This window comes from Gavia stellata, chromosome 8 (genome assembly GCF_030936135.1).
Source record: "Gavia stellata isolate bGavSte3 chromosome 8, bGavSte3.hap2, whole genome shotgun sequence".
Classification (NCBI taxonomy): Eukaryota; Metazoa; Chordata; class Aves; order Gaviiformes; family Gaviidae; genus Gavia; species Gavia stellata.
This window is the reverse complement of record NC_082601.1, coordinates 45,030,506-45,052,884: the sequence shown is the minus strand read 5'-3', so window position 1 is coordinate 45,052,884 and position 22,379 is coordinate 45,030,506. Positions and strand designations below refer to the sequence as shown.

The 22,379-nt window shown below is 49.2% G+C and overlaps 1 protein-coding gene across 1 annotated transcript in view; it reads left to right on the top strand.

Annotated features, from left to right (window-relative positions):
- Positions 1–22,379, top strand: part of LOC132317440 (hydrocephalus-inducing protein homolog) — a 69,973-nt gene that overhangs the window by 14,722 nt on the left and 32,872 nt on the right. Inside the window, exons 6-16 of the mRNA XM_059820808.1 lie at positions 1,993–2,117; positions 5,588–5,789; positions 7,601–7,784; positions 9,200–9,299; positions 10,457–10,575; positions 12,616–12,839; positions 16,723–16,790; positions 18,787–19,022; positions 19,861–19,961; positions 21,228–21,363; positions 21,842–22,006. Of these exons, the coding sequence (XP_059676791.1) occupies positions 1,993–2,117; positions 5,588–5,789; positions 7,601–7,784; positions 9,200–9,299; positions 10,457–10,575; positions 12,616–12,839; positions 16,723–16,790; positions 18,787–19,022; positions 19,861–19,961; positions 21,228–21,363; positions 21,842–22,006 (1,660 nt within the window). The remainder of the gene's footprint in view (positions 1–1,992; positions 2,118–5,587; positions 5,790–7,600; positions 7,785–9,199; positions 9,300–10,456; positions 10,576–12,615; positions 12,840–16,722; positions 16,791–18,786; positions 19,023–19,860; positions 19,962–21,227; positions 21,364–21,841; positions 22,007–22,379) is intronic.

The following is a 22,379-nucleotide window of genomic DNA, read 5'->3' as shown; positions in this document are numbered from 1 at the left end:
GGCAAAAGATGCAGCAACTCTGTGGTGCAGGGGTTGGGGGCATTTTCTCCTAGAGCTTTATCTCTCCTAGGTTTCCTGGAGAGTGCTAGAATGTTAGTAGCTAGCTTGCAACCTGCTGATGGTAAGTACCTTCTGAAATGGTTGCATACCACTCTCAGCCAAATACACCCGTGCTCTGGGAGGCCACAGCACAGGGTATTCCGGTGGTCCCCTATCAAATGCCTGATGTGAGTGGTGTTGCAGTCAGCCTGTGCTGTTCCTTTTGGTCTCAGAAGGTAGTCACCGGTTTTGGGGTTTGCTGAATTGGAGAGGGTAATGCGTTTTTGACACCGCATCTGCAAGGAAACCAGTTCAGTTGGTTGATAATGAGCTGAGAGTTGTTTGGTCCCAGAGGTCTTGGTGTAGGAGCCGAGGTCAAGAATGCAGCAAAGACCCACTGTCTGACTTGGTGCACCTGAGTAGCCTCAATTTCTTCCCCAGGAAAGCAGGGCTTGAAAGAAGACTTCTTACTTTTGTCCTGTGAAACGTGAGGGTCCAAGAGGAGCTTCCACCAAAGCCTGGCAAAGCTATTTAAGCAGGCCTCCAGGATGCTATTTCAGCAGGCTGCTGCTTATCGCTGTGGAGAATACATAAGCAGGAACTTGCAAATCGGTGTACAGTGTTCCTCGGGGCTGTCCAGATCTAGTTGTCACCACCAAACTAAATACCCAGTAAAGTCAGGCATGTTTTTGCAGTGTCCTTGCCAACTGCTCTATTGAGTGCAATGTCATCAGCTGTCACTACTTAGGTGAGCAAAGTTCAGCTGGCGCATGGCTCCAGTTGTCCTCATTATTTTGGTGTGCGCATTGCGTCCTCTAATCATGGTAAAACTCTCCAGAACGTGGTTTTAAGGTGACGAATTGACCACCAGCAAAGCACTAAACCCAGTAACTTTTGTTTTCTAAGTGTGGCTGTACAAGAGCCATGAAGCTCAGCTGCCGTTGTGCAGAAGCATGTTTTACCTGACTTAGCCCTAAGCATTAAAGCATCGAGTTTTGTTTCTATCAGCCAAGAGCTGTTTACCTGGTGACAAATCATAACTGCTCATCTTAAATCCACAGTATGCCAACACATTTTCATAATTATTTCCAAGACATTGCACAGACTTTGTCTGGTGGGCCAGGCAAACAGTTACCGAGCTTGGAGTACAACCCGGAGTCCCAGATTGTGTTGCTTGTGAACAGAGAGAAGACCTCCTGTTAAACTCGCCTTGCTATGCTCCTGTTAATGGCGCTTCATTTCGCTAGGGATTTAATTGTTCAGGCTGTAAATGGGATACTCCTTTTGTGTTTTGTTTCCATGCTGTGGTATCACTCCAGTCTGCATTTGCATTCAGATTTTTCCTGTTGTTCTTTTCTTCTTAGAGCAGCTTTCATTGAAATGCCGATAAAACTTGCCCTTTCTTAGGCTAAACCAGGATGCTTTCAAGGTAAAAAAAAAAAGGATTCTGCAAATTGAACCATAACTAGTCCCGGGTCTTCAAAAAGACTTTTATTCTGTGTCTGATTTCTAGGCTGTGATCTCATTGCAACAGGTATTGCCTTGACATTTGCATCTCTTGAGGTGAGGTTTCTGGGTGGCAGGAAAAGAAAAATTCCTGAAGAAATCAGCATCAGGTCGTGCATGCGAATAGCTCTTACCATTTCTGTGCTCTTCACAAGCCGTTTTCTGATGGTATTGCTAGCAGTTGGACTCCTGAGGCTGCAGAGAATCGGATGCAGAGCATGGGGGAGATGAGGTCATTTTATGCCATGGGATCATCTGAGGGCTGGATCTCTGCAGAAGCGGGAGTCAGTCGCTCTGTTTCTGATCCTGTATGTTGTGTTTGTCTTCTGCTGGCTGTGGTTTGTTTGCTCCTTGCTTGCGCAAGTGAGCTGAAGGGAACTAGACTGCCAAAGGAACACAGTCCCCAAATCTCCCGCAATAGTCCTGATAGCTCTCTTTGCCTTGCAGCCCTTTCTCTGTCGATCCCTCCGTCGGGACTCTTGGGATTGGTGATGCCATGCAAGTGACAGTGGAGTTTCACCCACTGAAGACGGGGCACCATTCCAGGTCCTTGGTAGTTCACTACGACACAGGTAAGTGCTGGGCGCTGCGTGGTGCACGCTCTCTGCGTCCTTCAAAGCAGAGCCCTTTCTAAGCAGAATGATGTTAAGTTTGCTTTGTGGGCAACTTCTAAAACATTTTCTTCCAAAAGCTCTGCATGTTTCAGTGCTTAGAAGTGAACAGATAAGGGGCAGAGGCTGAGCCTGTCCTTGTTCTGTATGTCCTTTGCACTGGTCCCTCGCTGGGGGAGCCTGGTGTCAGCATGGTGTTCTGCACCCAGCACCTTCTCGTGACAGTCTTCTGCCATCCTTCCCCGTTGTCCCAGCCACCTCAATTCCCTCTCCAGGTGTACCTGCCCTGCCCCAGCTTTACCTTGGATAAAAGTGAAGAGTAGTTGGTGTTGAGGGGGTTGTTAAAGTAGATCCCCTTGAATGGGAATGAGATTTTGGAATGCTGTTTTTCTGGGAGTTGCTGAGTGGAGGAGAGAGAAACCTCGACTCTCCATTGCAGCATGCGTATGCACACATAAAGTTTTAGTCCATGACAACGCTATGTTTGAAGCATAATGTGGGGAACACATGTCTCTGTCAGACTCTCTCCAGTGCCTGCTGTCTCTTACACACCTCTGTCCCATGTACTGCTTCTCCATCGTCTTGCCACAGACCTTTTTTTCCATGTTGCCCTCTACCCATCTACAGCCCATGCTTCCCAAAATCAGGACTAAAGTAGCCAGGAGTTGAGGGCTCTTGGGATTTGGCAGGAAGTGCTCAGTGCCTCCCGAGATAGGTGTGAAATGTATGCTAGGGTACGAGAAGCCAAGATCAGGCCACAGAAATACCGTCAGCTTTGTAAGTCACTTTAAGAGTAAGTGGGGAAAACTCAAGAAAAAGGTGCGACATGTTAAAATGCTTCTGTCGGCCTTGGTTCAGCAGAGGTATCTCGTGATGCTGAACGAGACGCTTTCTCGGTTGCATGTATGCATTTGGTGTGCGTTTTCTCTTGCTTGAAAGAGAGGTTTGTTTTGTCCCTATTCCTGACTGTTGGTCCTGGAGAGCATGATGTCCTAATCCAGGTGATAGTGTGATGCTTTAGCCCAGCAGTGAACATTTTAGTTGTCTCGAGTTTGTAGGAGTTACAAAAATGCTCCTTTATCTTCCAAATGCTCTTCGTGGCTTTATGAGTTGTCACAGCTTTGTTCAATATTTGTCAGTTAATGACATATTCCCAGAGAATGGTTTATGCTCACTCTGAGAAGCTCATGGGATGGGTAGCGCTTTCTTGAAAGAACTACTGAAATTTTGGGTAGAGAAGCACAAAAAAGTGCCTCATTTGTATGCATCTAGAGAATCTATAGGGTATTCCGAGGGCTAGATCTTTCTTTGACTCTTGTTCTTACTGACAAAGAGTACTGGAAAAGTACTAACTTTTCCCTGGAAAAGTACTAGTACTTTTCTGTAATTTCTGACCAATAAGATTATTTCAGGCCCTCAGGTTCCTGTTTTGTGACAAATCATGACAAGTCTTTCCTTATTCACATTTCCTGGGCCATTCGTGCTTTTACAAACCTCTCCCATCTATCTCCCATACAGATTCCTCAACCAAGAAATCTGTTCAGTCTTCATGTAGAAGCTGCTCCATACTTTTAATCGTACTTTCTGCCCTTCTCTATTAATTTCAAATGCTTCAGCTAGTGTTTTTGAGATCAGAACTATACCCAATACTTCAAGACCCACGTGGCCATGGGTTTAGACAGTGAGGTGACAGTTTTCACGGTGTTTCTTTTGTAGTAGTTTGTAGTTGATCGTTGTGGAGGATTAGCTTGTGTTTCCATAAACCTGAGTTGTGCATGCTCGAAGCACTGTGCCTGTCTCCCATTTCTTGGGTCCTGGCTCATCTGCTTGCCAACGTATGCCGAGGATTCAGCGCAGGAGGAAGGTAATGCTTATAAAGCATGGCCGTCTCTGTAACTCTTCTGAAGTTCAGTGACTTTTATATGCTAAATTGTCCATTCTAGGAGGCAGATTGTCCAGTCCTTGGAAACATTGCTGGTGTTCTCCCAACGTAACTCAGCTCTGGCCACAAATCCCTGCCACTCCAGACTGCCTTAAGAGCAAAGAAATGGAGGATTGTACAGGCATGAAGGCTGAATTCTCCATGTGCAGACATGAATGACTGACCGTAGAGATCTACTGTTTAAAGGGCGAGTCTTGCCTCATTCCCCAACCCGGCTCCCAGAATGAATGTGATTCTGCTGCATTGCCTGGCTTAGGATTTAAGGAGTCCGTCCAGCTCTCCCCTTGTGGTGTGGCATGGCAGCCTTTTAAAGGCAGGTCCATCCACTGGCTGCCTTGCTGTAAGCCCTGCAGTGAGGAGAAGGCTGTGCCTTTGCAGAGGGATGCCCTCCAGGCCATGGCCGGGTTGCTGCGCTTGTCAGTTGGGGCTGGCTCGGAGGCTTTAAGCACCACTCCCTAGAAATGCCATTTCTGGAGAGCATGTCTGATGTTTGCTGTTTGCATCTCACCTGGGAAACACTCACCCACAACAGGAAGAGTGGGCTTGGTAGTGACGTTTGAGCTCGGTTGACTCCCAGGAGTTTGTTGGTTGGGAAGAATGAAGGTTTGAAAGCTCTGGGAATGAGGGAGCCTTTGGTGGGAGTCTGTTCTGGAGGGTGAAATGCTGGCAGGTACCCCAGCAAGACTCCAGCCATTAATCAGTTGATGTGCACAGGCAAGGCTCTCTCCTCTTCAGCTTGTTCTGAGGTGGAAAGCAAAGATGTCCTCACTCTGGTCGTTGAATAGCTTGGGAATATGCAGCGTAGACTTGCACCCTCAGGCATAAGCAACAGGATCCAGGCTGAAGAAATGGGCTTGCAGGACTGTAATGGGCGGGCTGGTGTGGTCCGTGCCCTACCAGTCTCATTTTGACATATCTTCACAAACAGCAAGTTGAGGGTACTGCTTCTACAACGCAGTGAAGTTCTCTTCTGCGTGCCATCCTGCGGTGGGCTGTCCCTTCACTTGTTCCTCTGAACCTCCCTTTTCTGCCCACATGCCCCGAGGCATCTTTGCTTGCTAGCAACAAGGGATCCTCAGGAGAGACCCACCACTGGTGGTGTGCCTGCAGGAGACCCTGGTCAAGCTATGACTGTGGTGGGACTCCTCAGAGTCACCTGAATGACTTTGATGCAGAATTCCCCATGACCTGAGCGGGATGGCAACCCAAAGGCCACCTGGGCACGTCTGAAAAATCTCACTGTAAATGCTGTCACCTTGGGGATAAACCTCTACAAACACACCCAGAAATAAGGTGGTTTAGATGGTGTCCAGGACATCCTTGTGCTGTACACAGGCAGCTCTCAGGATGAGATAAATGTGCTGATCCGTGGAACTGCTAATACAGCTAAAAGCTGTAACGCTTTCTTCTGTTACCTGTGGTTTGCTCTCTTCCTGGTACTTCCATCAGCAAGTGAGGTGAGCAAAGACTGCCCTTTGCTTTGTTGCAGGTGAAGATACCCACACGAGCCTTTATGGAGCAGCTGGAGATGTCAACATCAGGCTAGACAGGAACTCCTTGGCAGTTGAGAAGACTTACCTCTCGCTGTCAAACCACGGATCCGTGGTCATCCACAATCGGAGTGAAATCATAGCCCACTTCCAGTGGAAGGCTTTTGCTACACAGGAAGAGGAGGATCAGCGGAAGCTGAGGTGCGTTTGAAAGATTCGCTTCCATAAGATACGCTGCCCAAGGGTAAAACTGACATGTGGCCCCAGGGGTGTTGGTGCTTTTGAATGGTTTAGGACAAGTAAACCATCCCCAGCGTCAGGGTGCGTGTCACTGAGCTTCAGGGTACTGGAGCTCAGCACTTCCCATTCCAGTTCCACCCATACTCCAGCTGAGGAAGATGTTTTGGAGAGGAAAGGTTGGTTGCAATGACTGGATAGCAAATTGGTGGTTTGTGGGAGCACAAAGCACTGAGGTCCAGACATCCCTGGGCTACAGAGGGTCCATGAGGCTGAGGAAAGTGTCAGCACTCGTTACCTGGGATGTAATGTAGCTGCAGATAACGTAACTATTACGATAGTCACTGCAGTTTCTTCCACTCCAGCTTTGATAAGGTGGCACGCTCCTTTTCCAGCAATGTGCAGGGTAGGGTGAAAGTTGAGGCCACCCTGCTGTAGGGTGTTAATTGCCTCACGCTGCCCTGGTTTCCAGCACAAGGAGGTATTTGTGCCCTTCCTTCGAGGCTGGGGAGAGTTTGGAGGTGGAGGGTTCTGCAGGGAAGGTAGGGCAGCACAGGACCTGGAAGCGCATTTGGGCTTCAGCCCCCCGTGTCTTCATGGTGGTGAGAGATGGGGCAGGTTCTTGAAAGTGTGTCTTTGCTCAAGCTTTGAAATTCCCATTTCAGGCAGCAGAGAAACACTTGCAGCCCGGGGGAGTGAATTGGAAATGACACTTCAAAGCTTGGGTGATTTAGGGAATCCTTGTGTGACTTCTCAGACTTGGATGGATGTAGGTATATAGGAGTTAGTGTGAACCCATAGCTGATCAGGAAACTGCCTTAAAGTGGAGCACTTTCTGAGGGCCTCTGAGCAAATAAAGTGCAACGTAATTAGGTCAGAAATGCCTTGAAGGCCAAAACTAGTTTTCCACTGTTCTCTCTTTTTAATGACACAGTGTGTGACTTCTGTGCATGCTCAGTGTGTTGAAAGGAAACCTCCTGACCTTCTCTTGGTACTTCCCTGGCCCATTCCTTGACCATCTCTTCCCAGCTGCCTGTCTCAGCCTGGACCCTGAGTGTTCCTCTTTCCCCTCAGAAGCAACCAGGTTTCCCCACAGTAGACTTCAACCGGATTTTTTTTTCTTTTTTTCCAATTACATTTGATCTCGTGCCAGTTTGTGTCTTAGAGTCTGAGCAGGAGGTTTTGTTCTTCCTTACTTGGAAGTCTTAGGGATGGTCATAGCTCTAAGGCCACTGTCCTGCTGTCAGAGAAGCAGGGATCCCCTGGTGGAAGGCAGTATAGGGAACTGGGAGCAGGCGTTGTTTGCTTATCCCCGCTGGTCCAAAAAGGAAGGAAAAAGAGTGATGCTCGTAACCTGCAGCTGAACCCCAGGTGCTTCTCCCCTTGCCAGTGAAGCCCTGCAGTGGGTGCTCCTTGATCTTTATCTGCCTCCCCCGAGCAGCTCTATGGTGGGAAAAGCCAGTTGAGGTTGGTGGATTCTCCATCAGTTGTGGCAGTGGCTTTGAGCCAGGAGGCTCTCTTGAGGGCTGCTAGCTTTCCAAAACCTCTTCTTAACTTGTGAGTGTGGAGTAAAACTACCTGCCACGCCAGGGAGCAACAAGTGATCATCTGATCCATTTGGGACCCCATGGCTCGGGGTCAGCCCCTTGCTGAGCTGCTGCTGGTGCTGCTGTTCCTCCCCGAGTGCATTGCTGCCCCTGCACTTACCTGGCAGTCTCTGCAAATATGTTGCTTATTGAATTATCTGTTTGGTTTGTCTCTCCCCGTGGCCGCAGGCTGTGTCGCAGGCTGCAGAGGCAGGAAGAGGTCAAGACGGATTGCTTCCTCAAGGAGTGCACGGTGGACCCCACTCTCCGAGAACGCCTTTCCCTTCTCTCCCGCACCTTCCGGAACCAGAGGGCAAAGGTGCAAGGAGACTCCATGCTTTTCTCCGATGAGATCTTCACCATTGAGCCGATGGTAAGCTGTAGCTGAGAACCTCCCCTCCTCCTCCTCCTGCTCCTCCCTGAATGAGGTCACTTGGCAGATCCCTGCATCAGCTGCCTTGACGTGCCGAGAGAAAAGGTCAGGTTTCTGGTGAGGCTGGGAGAGCTTGTTACAAAAACCACTTCTGAACTGCGGGCTCCTGACAGGCAGCGAGAGCCTGCCTAAAGCTGAGCTACTGCAAGGGCTATAAATAAGTGTTCTTAGAGTGTTCAGAGGTATTGATTATTATATGTAAGGGCACACCTGACGCATACTGTATGGGCAGTAACAAAGGGTATTAGAGCATTGTCAGTTCACGTATTGACCTGAAGAATGAAATGGTCCTCTGTGGAAAGGAGGCCAAATTCAGCCCAAGTTTAGTCATGGAAACACCAATCCCTTTGTATAACCTGGACTTACACCATGTCTGAATCTCCCTTCCAATGGCATCTGTGAGCCTAGACACAAGACTGGCAGGGTTTTTTTGAGTTGTATGGCACATAGGTACAGAAAAATCTTTGCTTTTCTGTTTCTGCAAGCAAAACCCCATGCCCTTCAATCAACCAGAGCTCTGATTCTGAGTATTTGCATGGTCTGAGACGAAGAATGCCTGCTGCCTGAGCAGTGCAAAATCCCTTCTCATCTTGGAGTGAACCCTAGAATAAGCCCAACCTCTTCTTTTTTTAAAATAGGTGAAACTAATTTTTTTTTTTAACCAAGGAAGGGGATCGTGTTCTCTTCTTGGTTACTCCTTTAGCCCATCGAAGGCTGAGAGCCAGCAATGTCAGCACAACTGCAGTTTCACACCACTGTAGCTGACAGCAGCATGGTGTGACCAAGAGATTGTGTCAGAGCAGTAGGAGTATTGTAGAGTGGGAGCTGATGAGCTGAGCCTGAAGGGCATCGTGCGATGCATTAGAGTTGATTTTGGAGTGTGTCCCAGGGCTCCTGCTTCGTTACAGTTGGAGTATGACTCCAGAACTAGCTCAACCCCGCCTTGAGCTCCTGAAGTGCATTAAGGTGAGGTGCAGAAGTCTGGCTGCCCACAGTACTGTGTGCTGGTACTCCATGTAATGATGTACAGACATGAAGTGTAGCCAGGTCCCTTTTCCTTAGACTGGCTGGTACCTCTGAAGAAATCCTGCTTGATTTGCTGGAATTTGTTTGCCAGTTGGGTTGCTTCATTGTAGCCCTAATTTAACAAAATGCCTCTCCCGGGTGCCAGTAAAGGTAAGGGACTTGGGACAGTTTTTTGCAGCTGCTTCCAGACTCTTTTATAAATGTTGTTGGCAAGTGTTGCTTGCTCCTTGCTCTTCACTGATGCTCTAAATATAGGCTACAGGGCTGTGCTTGAAAACAAGACATGTAACGTTTAAAGATAAATGGTTTTCTGTCCGCTTCTGTTTTAGGAGGGAGATGTCTGGCCAAATTCTTCGGCTGAAATCAAGGTGATCTTTAAACCCCGAGAAGCCAGAGTGTATCAACAAGCGGTCTACTGTGAAATCTCAGGTACAGCTCCTTTCTCCTGCTTCTGTTACCCATGGTGAAGGTGAGGCACAAATAGTCTTCCAGCCCCCTCGGTTCTCATGTAGTTGCTGGGAAGGGTGGGTGGTCAGCAGGTCAGGGCTGGCACATGCCCGCTGTCCCTGCGGTTTCCAGGTCATCTCCTGTCCAAGGCCAGCCCTCGCGATGCCTGGCTACAAGCTTGGATCACTGATCCCAGACCAACCAAGGCAGTGAAGGGATAAGCTTTCATGCCATGGGTTTGCCAGCATTTGCTCTGCTGCAAGGTGCCTGGAAAGGCCAAAGAATGACACAGCAGAACAGCTTTCGTGGACGAGCACTAAGCCCCTATAGACCATATACTTCCAAGATGAATCTTTATTACACGGATGCATCATCAGACGCCTGAGGCAGCAGGAGCTGAGTTACAAATGTGCTCCCAGATCCTGGCTCACCTCCCGCTCCCCAGATGCTGTCAGACCTCAGGTGACTGAGCCCCGCTGAGTGCGGGGTGTCTGCGAAAAGACCACTTCTGGCCAGCCCGTGCTTCTCTCCCTGTGTGGGAATTGTCACCTTGTGGCTCGGTGTCTATGGTGCATACGGGTAGCGTTGCACAGGCCTTGCTGTACTGAGCAGGGTGAACGTCCTCCCTGGGAATCGGAATCCGAGCAGGCCACTAGACAAGCTTTATGCCCATCCTGTCTTACGGAAGTGCTGTCAAGTCTTCTTCTGGGAGCGGTTACTGTTGATGTGCGTATGGCCGTTAGCAGGGAGCTTCGCCTTGCTTGGGCTCGTACTTCTCGGCTCCTGTGCTGTTGTCTCTGATTGCATCAGTATAGATGGCAGATTTTTATCTTCAGTTCTGTTTTGTGAGCTTTGTGCCTTCACTGCATGGATTTCAAAGCTCATCTAAGTGTGTGGGAAGAAATTCAGAGATCGTGTTTTAAACTCAGCATCCCGTTTTCAGGGTGCAAACTGATCACTAAATTAGAAACCAGCCCAAGGGCATATGTCCTGAGGGAGGAGAAGGGTCCCGTATCTTCTCCCTGGAGCATCTAGAGCTGGTCCCATCCATCGTGGAGTCAGGGACTAGCATTGAGGCAGGCTGGAAAATCCAGGGCAACAGAGGGAATTACTGTACTGAAACGGCAATCTCTCCCCAGGCCGAGAGGCCAGGCTGCCCCTGCGCATCAAAGGTGAAGGCATAGGGCCCCGGCTCCGCTTCAACTTTGACCAGCTGGACATCGGGAAGGTTTTCATTGGATCAGCCCACAGCTATGAGGTGAACAGGAGGGGTTTGCAGGGGTTGGGCTGGATCCTCACGGCTCCCGGGGCAACGCTGAGCCTCATGGACCTGGGGGATTCCTGGCAACTGAGGCAGTTGTGAGCAGGGAATATTTGACATACTAGTCAAGTTTGGGGGGTTTCACAGAATCTGGATACTTTTGGTGGGGTCTGAAAGGTGTATATTTTCGTGAAGCCCTAGTCCCCGCTTTTTGGCAACATCCATTTGAGATCAGCTGGGAGGCTTCATGCAAAAAAACCCCCCTTGACACATGAAAGCAGCACTGGGTCAAAAAGAGAAGTATTCAGAGGCTTTTGTTTCAGCCCTAGATGCAAAGCACCTTTGTACTCTGGCTCTTAAAAAGCAGCTGGAACAAATTTACTGTGTTTGAACTCAAGTCCCTTGCAAAGAGTTTTCAGTTAAGTGCATCCTACCGATTCCTGGGAGTCAGAGGAAAGCCGTCCAGCCTCCTGGCTCCGAGCTGTCCCTAGGAAAGAAATTGGGAGTGCTTCCCCTCGCTGACGAGCCCCTCACCACGCTTCGGGCTTGGTGCACCTCTGGCTCTATGAAGAGCAAAGCATTTCTGGAAATGAAGCAAAGGCACTTTCTATATATTTGCCTCCCCCTAATGGTGTCAAGTCTTCTGCAAAAAAAAAAAGATAGAGCAAGTGAAAGAGGTAGAAGACGAGGCAATACATCATGCCAGACACTTTCAAAACCTTGACTGTGGCAGGGAAGGACACATTAAGGTGTTTTCTTACGGAAATACTGTGTGCTCTGTGCATTTTTAATGCTGATACTTTATTGATTCTCTCTCTATCAATTTATGATTTTCATTACTTGAGAAAATGTGATGAAGTAGATGAAGCTGTTAGTGCTTTCCTAAGCAGCTAGACTGGAGGTAAACCTCAGCTCAGCGTAGGATCCCTAAGTGCAATTTGTAACGAAGGTGTAAAACACACAAGAGGCGAGAGTAGTGTTCAAGTTACCATTGTGGAGTTTGAATACATGCATATTTTCAGCAGCAGCTGCAAAGTTGAAAAGCAAAGGATGTTTCTATGCTTCTGTCTCAGTTTTTCTGACAGGTTTTGCAAGGACAAAAAATAGGGAAAAGAAATTGAAAGCAGATAGCTAAGTCCACGGAAATGGCAGGATTTCACCCTGCAGCAATCAGAAACTACAGCTTTGCTTTGGGTAGGTTTGTTGGTGATGGACAGCGTGCTGGTACTCACAGGCAGATGTGGGCATTTCTCGCCCAACATGAAAAGAGCTGAATTTCAACAAACGCTGCGGGATTGTGTTACTTGTTCGAGGCAGTAGATCTCTCGAGCGTTCAACAAAATATGGCTTGGTTCTAAATTTGCAGTTTATTCCAATAATGGTAAAATCTTAGATGATGGCTGTGTATATTTAGGAAAGAGAACTTCTTTGGAATAGATGGAGCTGCTATGCACCTCACGCTCATTCTTTCCTGACATGTCTGTTGGAGCAAAGACTAAGAAAGTATCACCTTAAAGAAGAAAGAAGAGAAACCTAACTTCTATACTGTAGCAGAGTTGGGGAGTGCTTCTGAAGTTGGTTATAGTGCTAGCCTGAGGGGTCTTCTACATGCAGTGAACTTGTTGGCTGCAATGGAAGCTGCCCATGTTCTGCCCTTGGCAGGACCAGGCTCATCAGGAGCAGAAGCAGTTGTGTGATGACCCACTAGTAACTGCCCTTCGTTGCTCTTAGGGACAGGTCTGAATCAACTCGCTGATGCTGAGCAGGTCCTCTGCACTGCAAGTCAGAGTGGACTGCTCTGTATCAGTGGAATAAACCCAGCGTGACTCTGTTTAGATGAAGTTATCACTGCTTTGCATGTAAAAACCCAAAGGCAGAACTTGTCCTGTTGCATATTCTTTGGCTTCTGCCAAGCAGCAGCACACGGCATCTTCTGTCTTTTTACAGATGTTACTTGTTTAACGGGAAAGCAAGTCAGCCTTGTGTAAGAAAGGAAGATTCCTTATGTATTTCCATTTTGCTTTCTTGCTGCTGCAGGCGGTCCTGTTTAACAAAGGAGCCATCGATGCTTTCTTCCGGTTGGTCCCTCCAGCTACAGCTCTGGGCTCCTGCTTCACCTTTCTGCCCCGGGAGGGCACCATTTTGCCGGACGGGCTCCAGGTGATCCGGATCTCCTTCAGTTCCACCATCCTGGGGCAGTTCACAGAAGAATTCAAGTTCAGTGTGAATGGATCCCCTGAGCCTGTGACCTTGACTATCAGGTGAGGAGGGTTATAGGAGCTTGGTGGGCACATCTGTAGCTCTCTCTGGGTAATCAGCTCCCCCCTACCTCATTTGATGATGGAGCAGAGAAAAAAGGGGTTGTCTAAGGTCTTTGTCTTGGCTCAGATCCTAGCACCCCCCACTAAGAGCCAAGGCTTTTTAACCTTGACTCCAGTTTGAACCTTGCAATTGCAGCAGCCAAGAAAGTGTAATTGTCTACGAGAGGAAATCATAGAATGGTTTGTGTTGGAAGGGACCTTTAAAGGTCATCTAGTCCAACCCCCCTGCAGTGAGCAGGGACATCTTCAAGTAGACCAGGTTGTTCAGAGCCCCGTCCAGCCTGACCTTGAATGTTTCCATCTACCACCTCTCTGGGCAACCTGTGCCAGTGCCTCACCACCCTCATTGTAAAATATTTCTTCCTTCTATCTAGTCTAAATCTACCCTCTTTCGGTTTAAAGCCATTACCCCTTGTCCTATTGCTACAGGCCCTGCTAAAAAGTCTGTTCCTGTCTTTCTTATAAGCCCCCTTTAAGTATTGAAAGGCCGCAAGAAGGTCTCCCTGGAGCCTTCTCTTCTCCAGGCTGACCAACCCCAACTCTCTCAGCCTTTCTTCATAGGGGAGGTGTTGCATCGCTCTGATAGTTTTCGTGTCCCTCCTCTGGACCTGCCTCAACAGGTCCGTGTCTTTCCTGTGCTGAGGACTCCAGAGCTGGACCCAGTCCTGCAGGTGGGGTCTCACCAGAGCGGAGTAGAGGGGCAGGATCACCTCCCTTGAGCTGCTGGCCACCTGTGACCATGCCTCCTCTGCTCTCAATACGCAGTTTAACTTTCAAAGTCTTGGGTTCCTCTGGGAAGCAGCTTTACCTTCATGGTTGAGCCAGGGTGGCTCTGTGACTTTCTAGGACACTGTTTGCCCAGAATTTGGCAGCAGCAGATTCCTTTTGTGACCCTTTGACATCTCTGTGTGAGGACCGTGGGGCTTTAAGTGACTGCCCGTGCTGGAAAAAAGTTTGACTGGAGGCCGTACGGGAAAGGTGTGGAGATGCCTGCTGCCCTGTCCCGGTACCCAGGAGCTGAAGTGACTCCTTGCTACAGGTAGCTCATTCCCCCTTGGGCCATGGCAGACAGTGTGATGATGGTATCAGCTTTGGGCAGTAGATGTTCTGGGATGTCCCCCTGAACACCCAGCAGGGCCAAGAGGGCTTTGGAGAGGGGCCAGCCTGGGTGATTCTGCAGCCAGAAGCAGTGTTTTTAAAATCCTCTGTTAACATTCCATACAAAATGGGTAGCAGCAGCCTCAACATCATCTCTCATGCTAATGCGTTGGGACAAGCTGTCCTCCCGGCTCTTGTGCAGCGAGTGCTACGGTACCTCCTTTCTGCAGCCAGAAACGTGCTGATGCAGGAGACAGGAAGCTCTGCAGCAAGTACTGTCACAAGGACTTGGGCATCATCCCCTGGGCTGGTGCCATTGCAAAAGAGAATCCTCACCGAGCAAGAAGGGAGAAGGGGAAAAAAAAAAAGCTGATGAAAGGAGAGGCAAAGCTCATTTCTCAGGACCACAGCAGCATGCAAACTTGTCCCAGCAAGTCTTAACCACGAGCTGGTGGGATCATGTGGTGTAGGCAGGGGAGCTGATGCTGGGTGCTCTGGAGCTTTGGGGCTGGTTGAAGTGGTCCTTTTTTCCCCACTGGTGCCCTGGCTGCCAGTGCCCAGCATGTCCTCCCCTTCTCTGCGGCCGCTCTGCCCTGTTCTGCCAGCACGGCCCTGAGCTCGGTGCAGACCTTATGTCTCAGTGAAAGAGGATTGCTGGTCCTTTTTTATTTATTTCTTCCCCATCCTTGTATTCCTCCTTTCTAGGTGGTGGCTCCTATGCAGCCCATCTGAGGGTACCCCAGCATGCCCACCTGCTCCGGTACAGCTGTCCCTCAGCAGTAATTCCCATTGCAGTCCACTCTGCTCTGAGATGTCATCTGCGTCCTTGACTTCTGCCTTGCCTTAGTTTCAGGGATCCCTATCCAGTCCTTATCTCTCATTCTCCAGACCCGTAGCTCAAGCTGTTTGTTTTCAAAGGCCTTTGAGATGTCCACCCACCAGGTCAAGCTGAGCCTCCCTCGTTGGGAAGTTTTAAGCACTGGATTTAGTCCTCCATGGAGAAAAACTCCCAGCTCTTTTGAATGGAGGCAAGCTGGCTGGTGGGAGACTGGGCTGCAAAGGAAGGAAGGAATGGGGATGAGTGTTGAAGCGGTTCCTCTCCCACCTTGTGTTATCCTTCGTGCTCTGCAAGGACCCTGATCTCCCTTCACAAGTGCATTATTTAATGCTACTGTAAAACGCGGTAGTTGCCAAAACCACTGCTTTTTCCTGCATTTTTTTGCTAGCTGTACTGTTATCAGCTGTGGTGCACAGGGTTCTGGGTTGGCTCCTTGCTCGAGCCTTCTGGGCAGTCATTCAGGTTTAACTTCCCTGAGCACAGATACGGCGCACTCAGCAGAAATGGCAGTCATTTCTCCGCTTGCCTGGCAAGGCTCATCCTTGGCAGTTTCCCAGTGTGATGCCCAGTCATGGTTGGTTTGGAGGTAGTTTTCCATCGTCTCGTGGCAAGTGCTGTGGCGGAAAGCATGCCTGCTCCCTTTGCTGTGTCCAAAGCAAGGTGTTAGGGCTTGGGCGGTTAGGTCTGGTTATGTGAGGTCCTTGGAGAGGGAACTTCTTCATCATCATCAGGGATTTGCTCCCTGACTTAGTCTCAGGAGCTGCTTCAGCTCCAAGAATCGAGAATTAGTATTGGATTGAAACTCCTGAAAGTCAGTTTTTGAGTGCTTTTTAACTATGCAATCAGAAGATGCCCAAACCATAGGTGATTCTTCTTGGGAAGGAACCCAACCTTACAAGGTCCTGAATGCTTGTTTCTTTGGTGTTTAGACAGGGATGCTGGAAATGGGACACCACAGATGAACGCAGGTCCCTCCTGCGGGATGCTGGGGTCTGTTCATGTGCCGAACAGAGCCAGTGGCAGTCCTGTGACTAAAACTAGAAGGCAGCGTTCACTGTGGTCCTTGATTTTTAACTAAGAGGCAGAGCTGGCATTGATTGGCATCAACCATGAAATAAATTAATGGCTGTTGTGCAGCTCCAAGTGCTGATTTCAGGGGATTTTGGTGAGTTTTGGAGTTTGGAGCCTGGCTGCTGAATTTAAGGACAGGTGAGGAGGTGTGGTGGGTTCAGGACACCCGTGTTTGGTGGTTGGAGACGTGTGTTGCTCTTGGATGTGTCAGCTGGTGCACTGGTGACAAGCTGATCCTTTCCCCCAAGATTCAGCTGTCCGCTGTGTAGAACTGTTGCTGCTGTTGTTGTGGCCAGTGGGTGTCTGGGAGCTCCCCTGGCTTCATGCCTCCAAATCCTGCATGCCTCATGATTGCATGGGTCAAGATGATCTGAGGACAAGATGTTCATATACTCCATGGGAATACTAGTTCCAGCAAAGAAATACCAAAGCAGAGAACCTGCAGCTGGCAAAGCTAGTACAATGGGTCCACTTTTGTGTGGAGACCTCTGTGTCATCATGTTACAGATGTGGAAACTGAGGCACGGAGCCATCACTTGTTCAGGGTCCTTCATCAGGCCAGCAGCAACTTGGGGGCATACCCTGCCTGACATGGTGCCCTAAGGCACATCAGCAGCTATCAGCTGCTGACCACTTTGCTTTGGCTGTCTCCTGTCCACATGGATGCTGTGCTGAGCAGAAAGGCGACGGGTTGATTTGAAACCCACTGTGGTTCTGAGACCAGCTTTTATCCCTCCGAGCAGTAACGAAAGCCGAACACTTTGCATTTCTCTTTAACTAAACCAATGCCTCCTCTGCCTGTCTTTGTCCTCACAGGGGCTGTGTCATCGGACCGACTTTTCATTTCAACGTACCTTCCCTCCGCTTTGGTGACGTCTCCTTCGGTGAGTGTTCCCTGGGCTTGGAGCATAGGTTGAGAGGTCTGTGCATCACCAAACAGAGCACTTGAACAGAAGAGCACCTGTCACTTGTGTTCCTCCGTAGCAGCCTTCGAGGTGTTAAAACCAGGGCTGCTGGTGGCTTAGGCAGTGTTGTGCCATCATGAGGTCAGATAGGACCAAAGGAACAGAAAGTCAGTGTTTTCTGGTGTCCCTCATAGTCTGTTCAGCCCCAATCTCCCAATGCTTGGCAGCAGAATGGCTGTGAAAGTCCTTGTGCCAGAAGGGCCCAGGGGATGGGACTGCAGGAGAAGGGAGTTGAAGCCCCATGCTAGCCTGTAGCTGCTCTGGGTCAATGTGCGTGTTGCAAGGGGAGGACACCATTTCCCCCACCTGACCTTCAGTGTGAGCTGTTGATTAGTGCTGTGAGGGCACCTCATTCTCACCTCCCAGGTAATATGCCCAAGCAATAGCTCGGCATCAGGCACTGATGTCCTCCGAGATCTGGGCTCCTTCTCCTTCCCTGCCAAAAGCCCAGGTCTGCTGATGGAGCCAGTGGCTGAGCATCCAGAGCATCTCCATTAAAGTGCAGATTCTCGTTCTCCACCTCTGTCTCACAAAAGGCTTTGTACTGAGATGTTCTAAAGTTGAATTGTGAAATCAATTGTGATTGAAGGGCCATTATCATTCTGCACCCAGGATGCCTCTGTGTTTTCATGCTGCTCATGGACTTTCTAAGAAAACTCATTACCTTTCCTGAGCTGCTTCCTCCCCTCCCTACATCACCACTCTGCTATTTCTTTATTTCCTTTTGAATAAATAAAACCAGAAACGCAGCAGGCAGAAATATGGTTATGTAATAGGAGCTTCATCCTACTTAATCTGATTTCGTTAATAAGGCCTTTTGAGCTGAAGGCAGCTACTGTATTTTTGCTTCTCTTAGCTCTGCTGCTGACTGTTGTCTGCATCTGGAGACTTCGGTCTCCTTTGGGACTGTGAAGTCTGTGTTTGTCCTTTCTGTGTGTCTCCTGCCTCCCTGCTGGAGTAGTTGCTGGAGGTGGGCAGTGGTCACTGTCGATGGGCATGGATGAACTACCTGCTGTGTCTGCAGTTGGTTTTCCTCCCCACCTGTGTTCAAGTAACGCTTGGTAAGCAGGCCATGGGAGATGTCTCCTTCTCACAGAGCTGGCCATCCAAGGCAGATGTCCACTCCAGAGCAGGCTGTGGGCTGATGTCCTGTCTCTGCAGCACATCCCCACCAGGTGTGGTTGTATCACTGCTTTTCCATTATGGAAAGCAAGTATCAAAGGTAAAGTGACGTAAACCCTTGCGGCAGTAACCAAAGCCAGTGTGCAACATGCATGCGATGTCCCTGTTTGTTAGGTAAGGTGAGACACGGTTCCTGCTAATTTCTAAGCAAGCATCAGGCTTGCCTCCTGTGAAGTGGGCTGCAGGTTGTCACGAGCTGAGTCTGATTGCCCCCAAACAGGAGATGCCTTGAGGATGCTGCCTAGAGAAACTGCATTAGAGTGCTTTGCATCGTGCTGTAGTAGCCAATTGCATCCATCCTTTCTTTTACTGGAGCTTCTCCTCGATGACAATACACTGCTTTTATATATTGAAAACTGTGGGGGTGTTCGTGGAGTTAACAGGGAATGTTACGGACTGAATTTTCAGAAAAAATGGTCTGTCTGGATGTACGCTCATAAGCGAGAAATAACTGATGCTGGTTTTGGGGCATGTGAGAGCGCTCCTCAGGTAAAGAGAGACAAAATTCTGGTGTTCGGCATCGCTAAGAGTGGGCATTGCCAAGGAAACAATCTCTGTGATCAGCATAAAAGAGAGCTTAAGTGACGATGAATTCCTTGCTTAGCTTCTCAACTAGCTGTGGTTCAGATTGAAAAGAGCTGAACTCCAGGCACAGTTTTATCATAACAGGATATTCACACCAGGACTCAGGGGGATAACTGGGGTGTAAATTCATATTTGTGTCATTTCCTAGGCTTTCCTCGCACCTTGTCGTGTCGCCTCACTAACACCTCCTTGGTGCCCATGACCTTCAACCTTCGCATTCCTGGGGACGGCTCGGGAGAGCCCAGTGTTACCAGTTTTGTTCCTGTGTCGGACAACACTCACTCATCCTGGAGAAGGGGAGCCCAAGGTCTTGTGAAGCCAACCGAATTTACCATCACGCCGTGCAGAGGGACCATCCGCTCCCAGGGGGTCGTGGATATCCAGGTATGGAAAGAGTCCGGCCATACGTGCTTCAGCAGGTGGAGCTGAAGCTTCACTGATGCATGAGAGGGCTTTAGTGCTGCCAGCATAACGCGAGTAAGATATATGCATTAGTGTTAGGCTTTTGTTGGCTGGGTTACTCTGGGACGTTTCAGAAGGAGCACCGTTTTGTTTCCAAAATCCTGAGCGGAAGGTCTTGTACCGTATAGTCAGGTACAGAAGCCACTCCTGTGTTTTTGAGAGCTGCTTAGAGCGATCTCTTGGATTTAAAGTGGGCAGAGGAAGGATGAGGACAGAAGGTGGCTGTTAAAAAGAGAGATGTCATTGGATAAAGCAGTTTGCCTTTCTTCCCAGTCTAATTTCTCCTGTCCTGTTGAGCAGGAGGAGCTGTATTCACTGCAGCGATCCCCAAGGGGGACTGCAAAAGCTCTGGCAGCCGTGAACTGCACAGCATCTGCTGGGCCACGTTTTGCTCTCAGCTTCCCCCTGTAAAGCTGAACTCATTCTGTTCAAGTCAGCAGATTTCCTCTGGATTTATGCTATTCTAGTCGAGATTACAAACTGGTCCCTTAATTTTAATACAGTGGTGAGTAGAGCATTAGTCTAATTGTGCTTTAATTTAGCTTGCATATACCCTGATAACTGCACGGTGTATTTAACAGAGCAGATCTTGTCAGAAGACTTTTATTACTCGCAGAGCCTGTGCTCTGTACATGGACCAGCAGAAGAATTAGGGCAAAATCCTCCCTTTCCTTACTGTGGAAGGAGAACCGGAGGACACCACACATGGACGATGGCTTTTGGGAGCGATGAAGTATTTGATGGTCTTCTCTTCCGCCAGGTCACCCTGTGTTCCAACACCGTGAAGAGATACGAGCTGGCACTGGTGGTGGACGTGGACGGTGTTGGCAAGGAGATGTTGGCATTGCCTCTCACAGCCAGGTATCACCGCTTCCCTTGCAGCTCATCGTCTCTCCTCGTGCACCCCCCACCAGCACACTGCCTTGCACGCGGTTTTCTGGCTCCATCTCCAAATGAGAAGCGTTGCTTAATGAGCTAGTTCTACCCAGCTAGCTAGGAGAACAGCAGTGCTTTGAAAGCAGCCCACGTTGAGAAGCACCTGTGCTCAACGGACAGGCATGGGGCTGAGCCTTTTTCTAAAGGGAACAGTAATTATATTCATGTTTGGCCTGGCTTTTGGTGCTTGAGGTGTAAGAAATTTCCAAAGGGCTGCCTCTCCTTCTTCCTGCAAGTGGTGGACTTGTGCTGGGTTGCAACCAAAATGCAACATTCATTTGGGACACAGTGATCAGCCTGCTGAAAGCTGGTGTCTGGTTCAGTTAACGAAGGCATGTGCAAATGGGGAAGGGGCTTGTGTCAGGACTGGTGAGGGGAAGTAGAGGCAAGATCTTAGGACGGGGAAAATAGTCCTTGATGTGGAAGGTGAGCTCAGGTTTCTCTGCTTTCCTCTGGTCCTTCTGAGACGTACTGTTCTCAGATTTAAGCCAAAAGCTGTTCTTGCTGCAGCCAGATTCGATGCTGTTGTGCTGCAGTGGGTGTCAGTTGAATTGCAAGAGGCAGAGTCTTCCAGTCAGTGCCTGGGCTGCAATTCCGTAAAAGAAGTGCAAATGGGAGCAGACAGTGTATGGACCCGTGAGGGTCAAGGAGCGAGGTGGCTACAGAAGTGGGGAAGGGGTGACCAGCCACTGCGTGAGGCAGGTGGTGGCTTGTGCCCTCTGCTGCTGGGGTAAATGGCTGAGTTTTCAGGCAGGGCAAGAGAGGTATGGGAGAGGAGGGAGTAATTTTTACTGAGATTGTGGGGTCTTGTGTTCCCTGAGGCTTGGTGAGCCCTGGTCATGGGTGGGAAGGCTCCCCTGGAGCTCATGCCTTGCTGGGAGCGTCAGGAGGGTGCAAGGTGTCTTTGCAAGCCTCCTGGGGCAAAGGTGCCCATCAGACAGCTCTGGGACAGGGCACAGTGCTCTGCCTGGGCACTTGGCAGCCCCTACAATGCTGAGACTCAGGGTTTGCTCCTCCTTTACAAGAGGTTGTTGTATAAAAAGAAATTAAAGGCAATTGATTGCTGTAGGGGTCTTAAACGTCCATTTGACAGTGACACGTGTTATGCTCCATTTCATGCTATTTGGGGAGTAAATAAATTCTACATTCTCTCAGTATCTCCAATTCCCTTTTGGTCATCTCTTTGCCTAGATGCATCGTTCCTCAGCTGCGAGTGCTCAACCCGGTCATGACATTTGGACGGTGCTTTCTAAAGTACCCGTATCGGCAGATGCTGACCCTTGAGAACGACAGCAATCTCCCAGGCTGCTATGCAGTTCTTCCTCAGGTTTGGCATCGCATCCACCTCCTTTCCTCAAATGTTGTCAAGGGGTATATTAGGAAAAAAGGAGTTTTAGAGAAGACCTTGCTGGTTTATAGTCAAACCTAAAGGTTTGCTGAGAATAGGAACCTACCTGAATAGAAACTTTAGAAAGCAGTTAAATAGGAACCTGCCTGAATATAAACTTTAGGAAGCAGTTCATAGTCTAGTCTTTGGGGTACTTTCCCGTAGGAGAACTTAGAAGGTCATGAAAGGCTGCTGCAAGGAGGCTGCCAGCACAGGAGCGGGTGTTTGTGCATGCAGCAGCTCTCGGACCCCCTCAGGATGCTAAGCCCATACTAGTCTTGCATCTGTTTTTGTGCCTCTCTGCTTTCTCCTAGGGATTTTTAAAAATGTGCGTGAATTGTCATTGTGGTAGATGTCAAGGAGTTTAGAGTGACCTTTGAGGAAGCTTTAAAGTTGGTTTTGATTCTGTGCCTTATAGGAACACAAGAAGGATGCTCCTGTGTGGTACTCCAGCCCCACGCCATGCGGGATTATCCAGCCTCGCAGCTTGGTGGAGGTCCCGGTTACACTGGAAGCCCAGGTGACGGGAGAGCAGGACACAGTGGCTCGTGTCGCGGTGTTTGGGAGCGAAGGATCCCCGCTGGTGAGTGCTAGGGGAGATGTGTGCCTTTGTGCGACTCATCTTGGTGGGGCATAAAGTGTACAGGGATTCTTCCTGGGAAAACAAGAACTTGTAATATATGGCTGGCGTGGACAAGGAAAGAAGGGATCCGTGGCATGAGCAATGGCTCATGCCCAGAGAAGAGGAGGGGTGGTATTCTCTTAGGTGGTAATCCAAGTGTCTGACACAGCATTTCATTATGGATATGTGAGATGGGATAACAAGCCCAGTCTAAAATGCAGCACGATCCCTGCCTCTCCTACTCTGCTGTATTATTAGATGAGCAGCAACCGCTGCTTCATTAGGACTTTTGCTCAGGAGCGCACAGGGATCTCCCTGAATCCTGCTAAAGCAA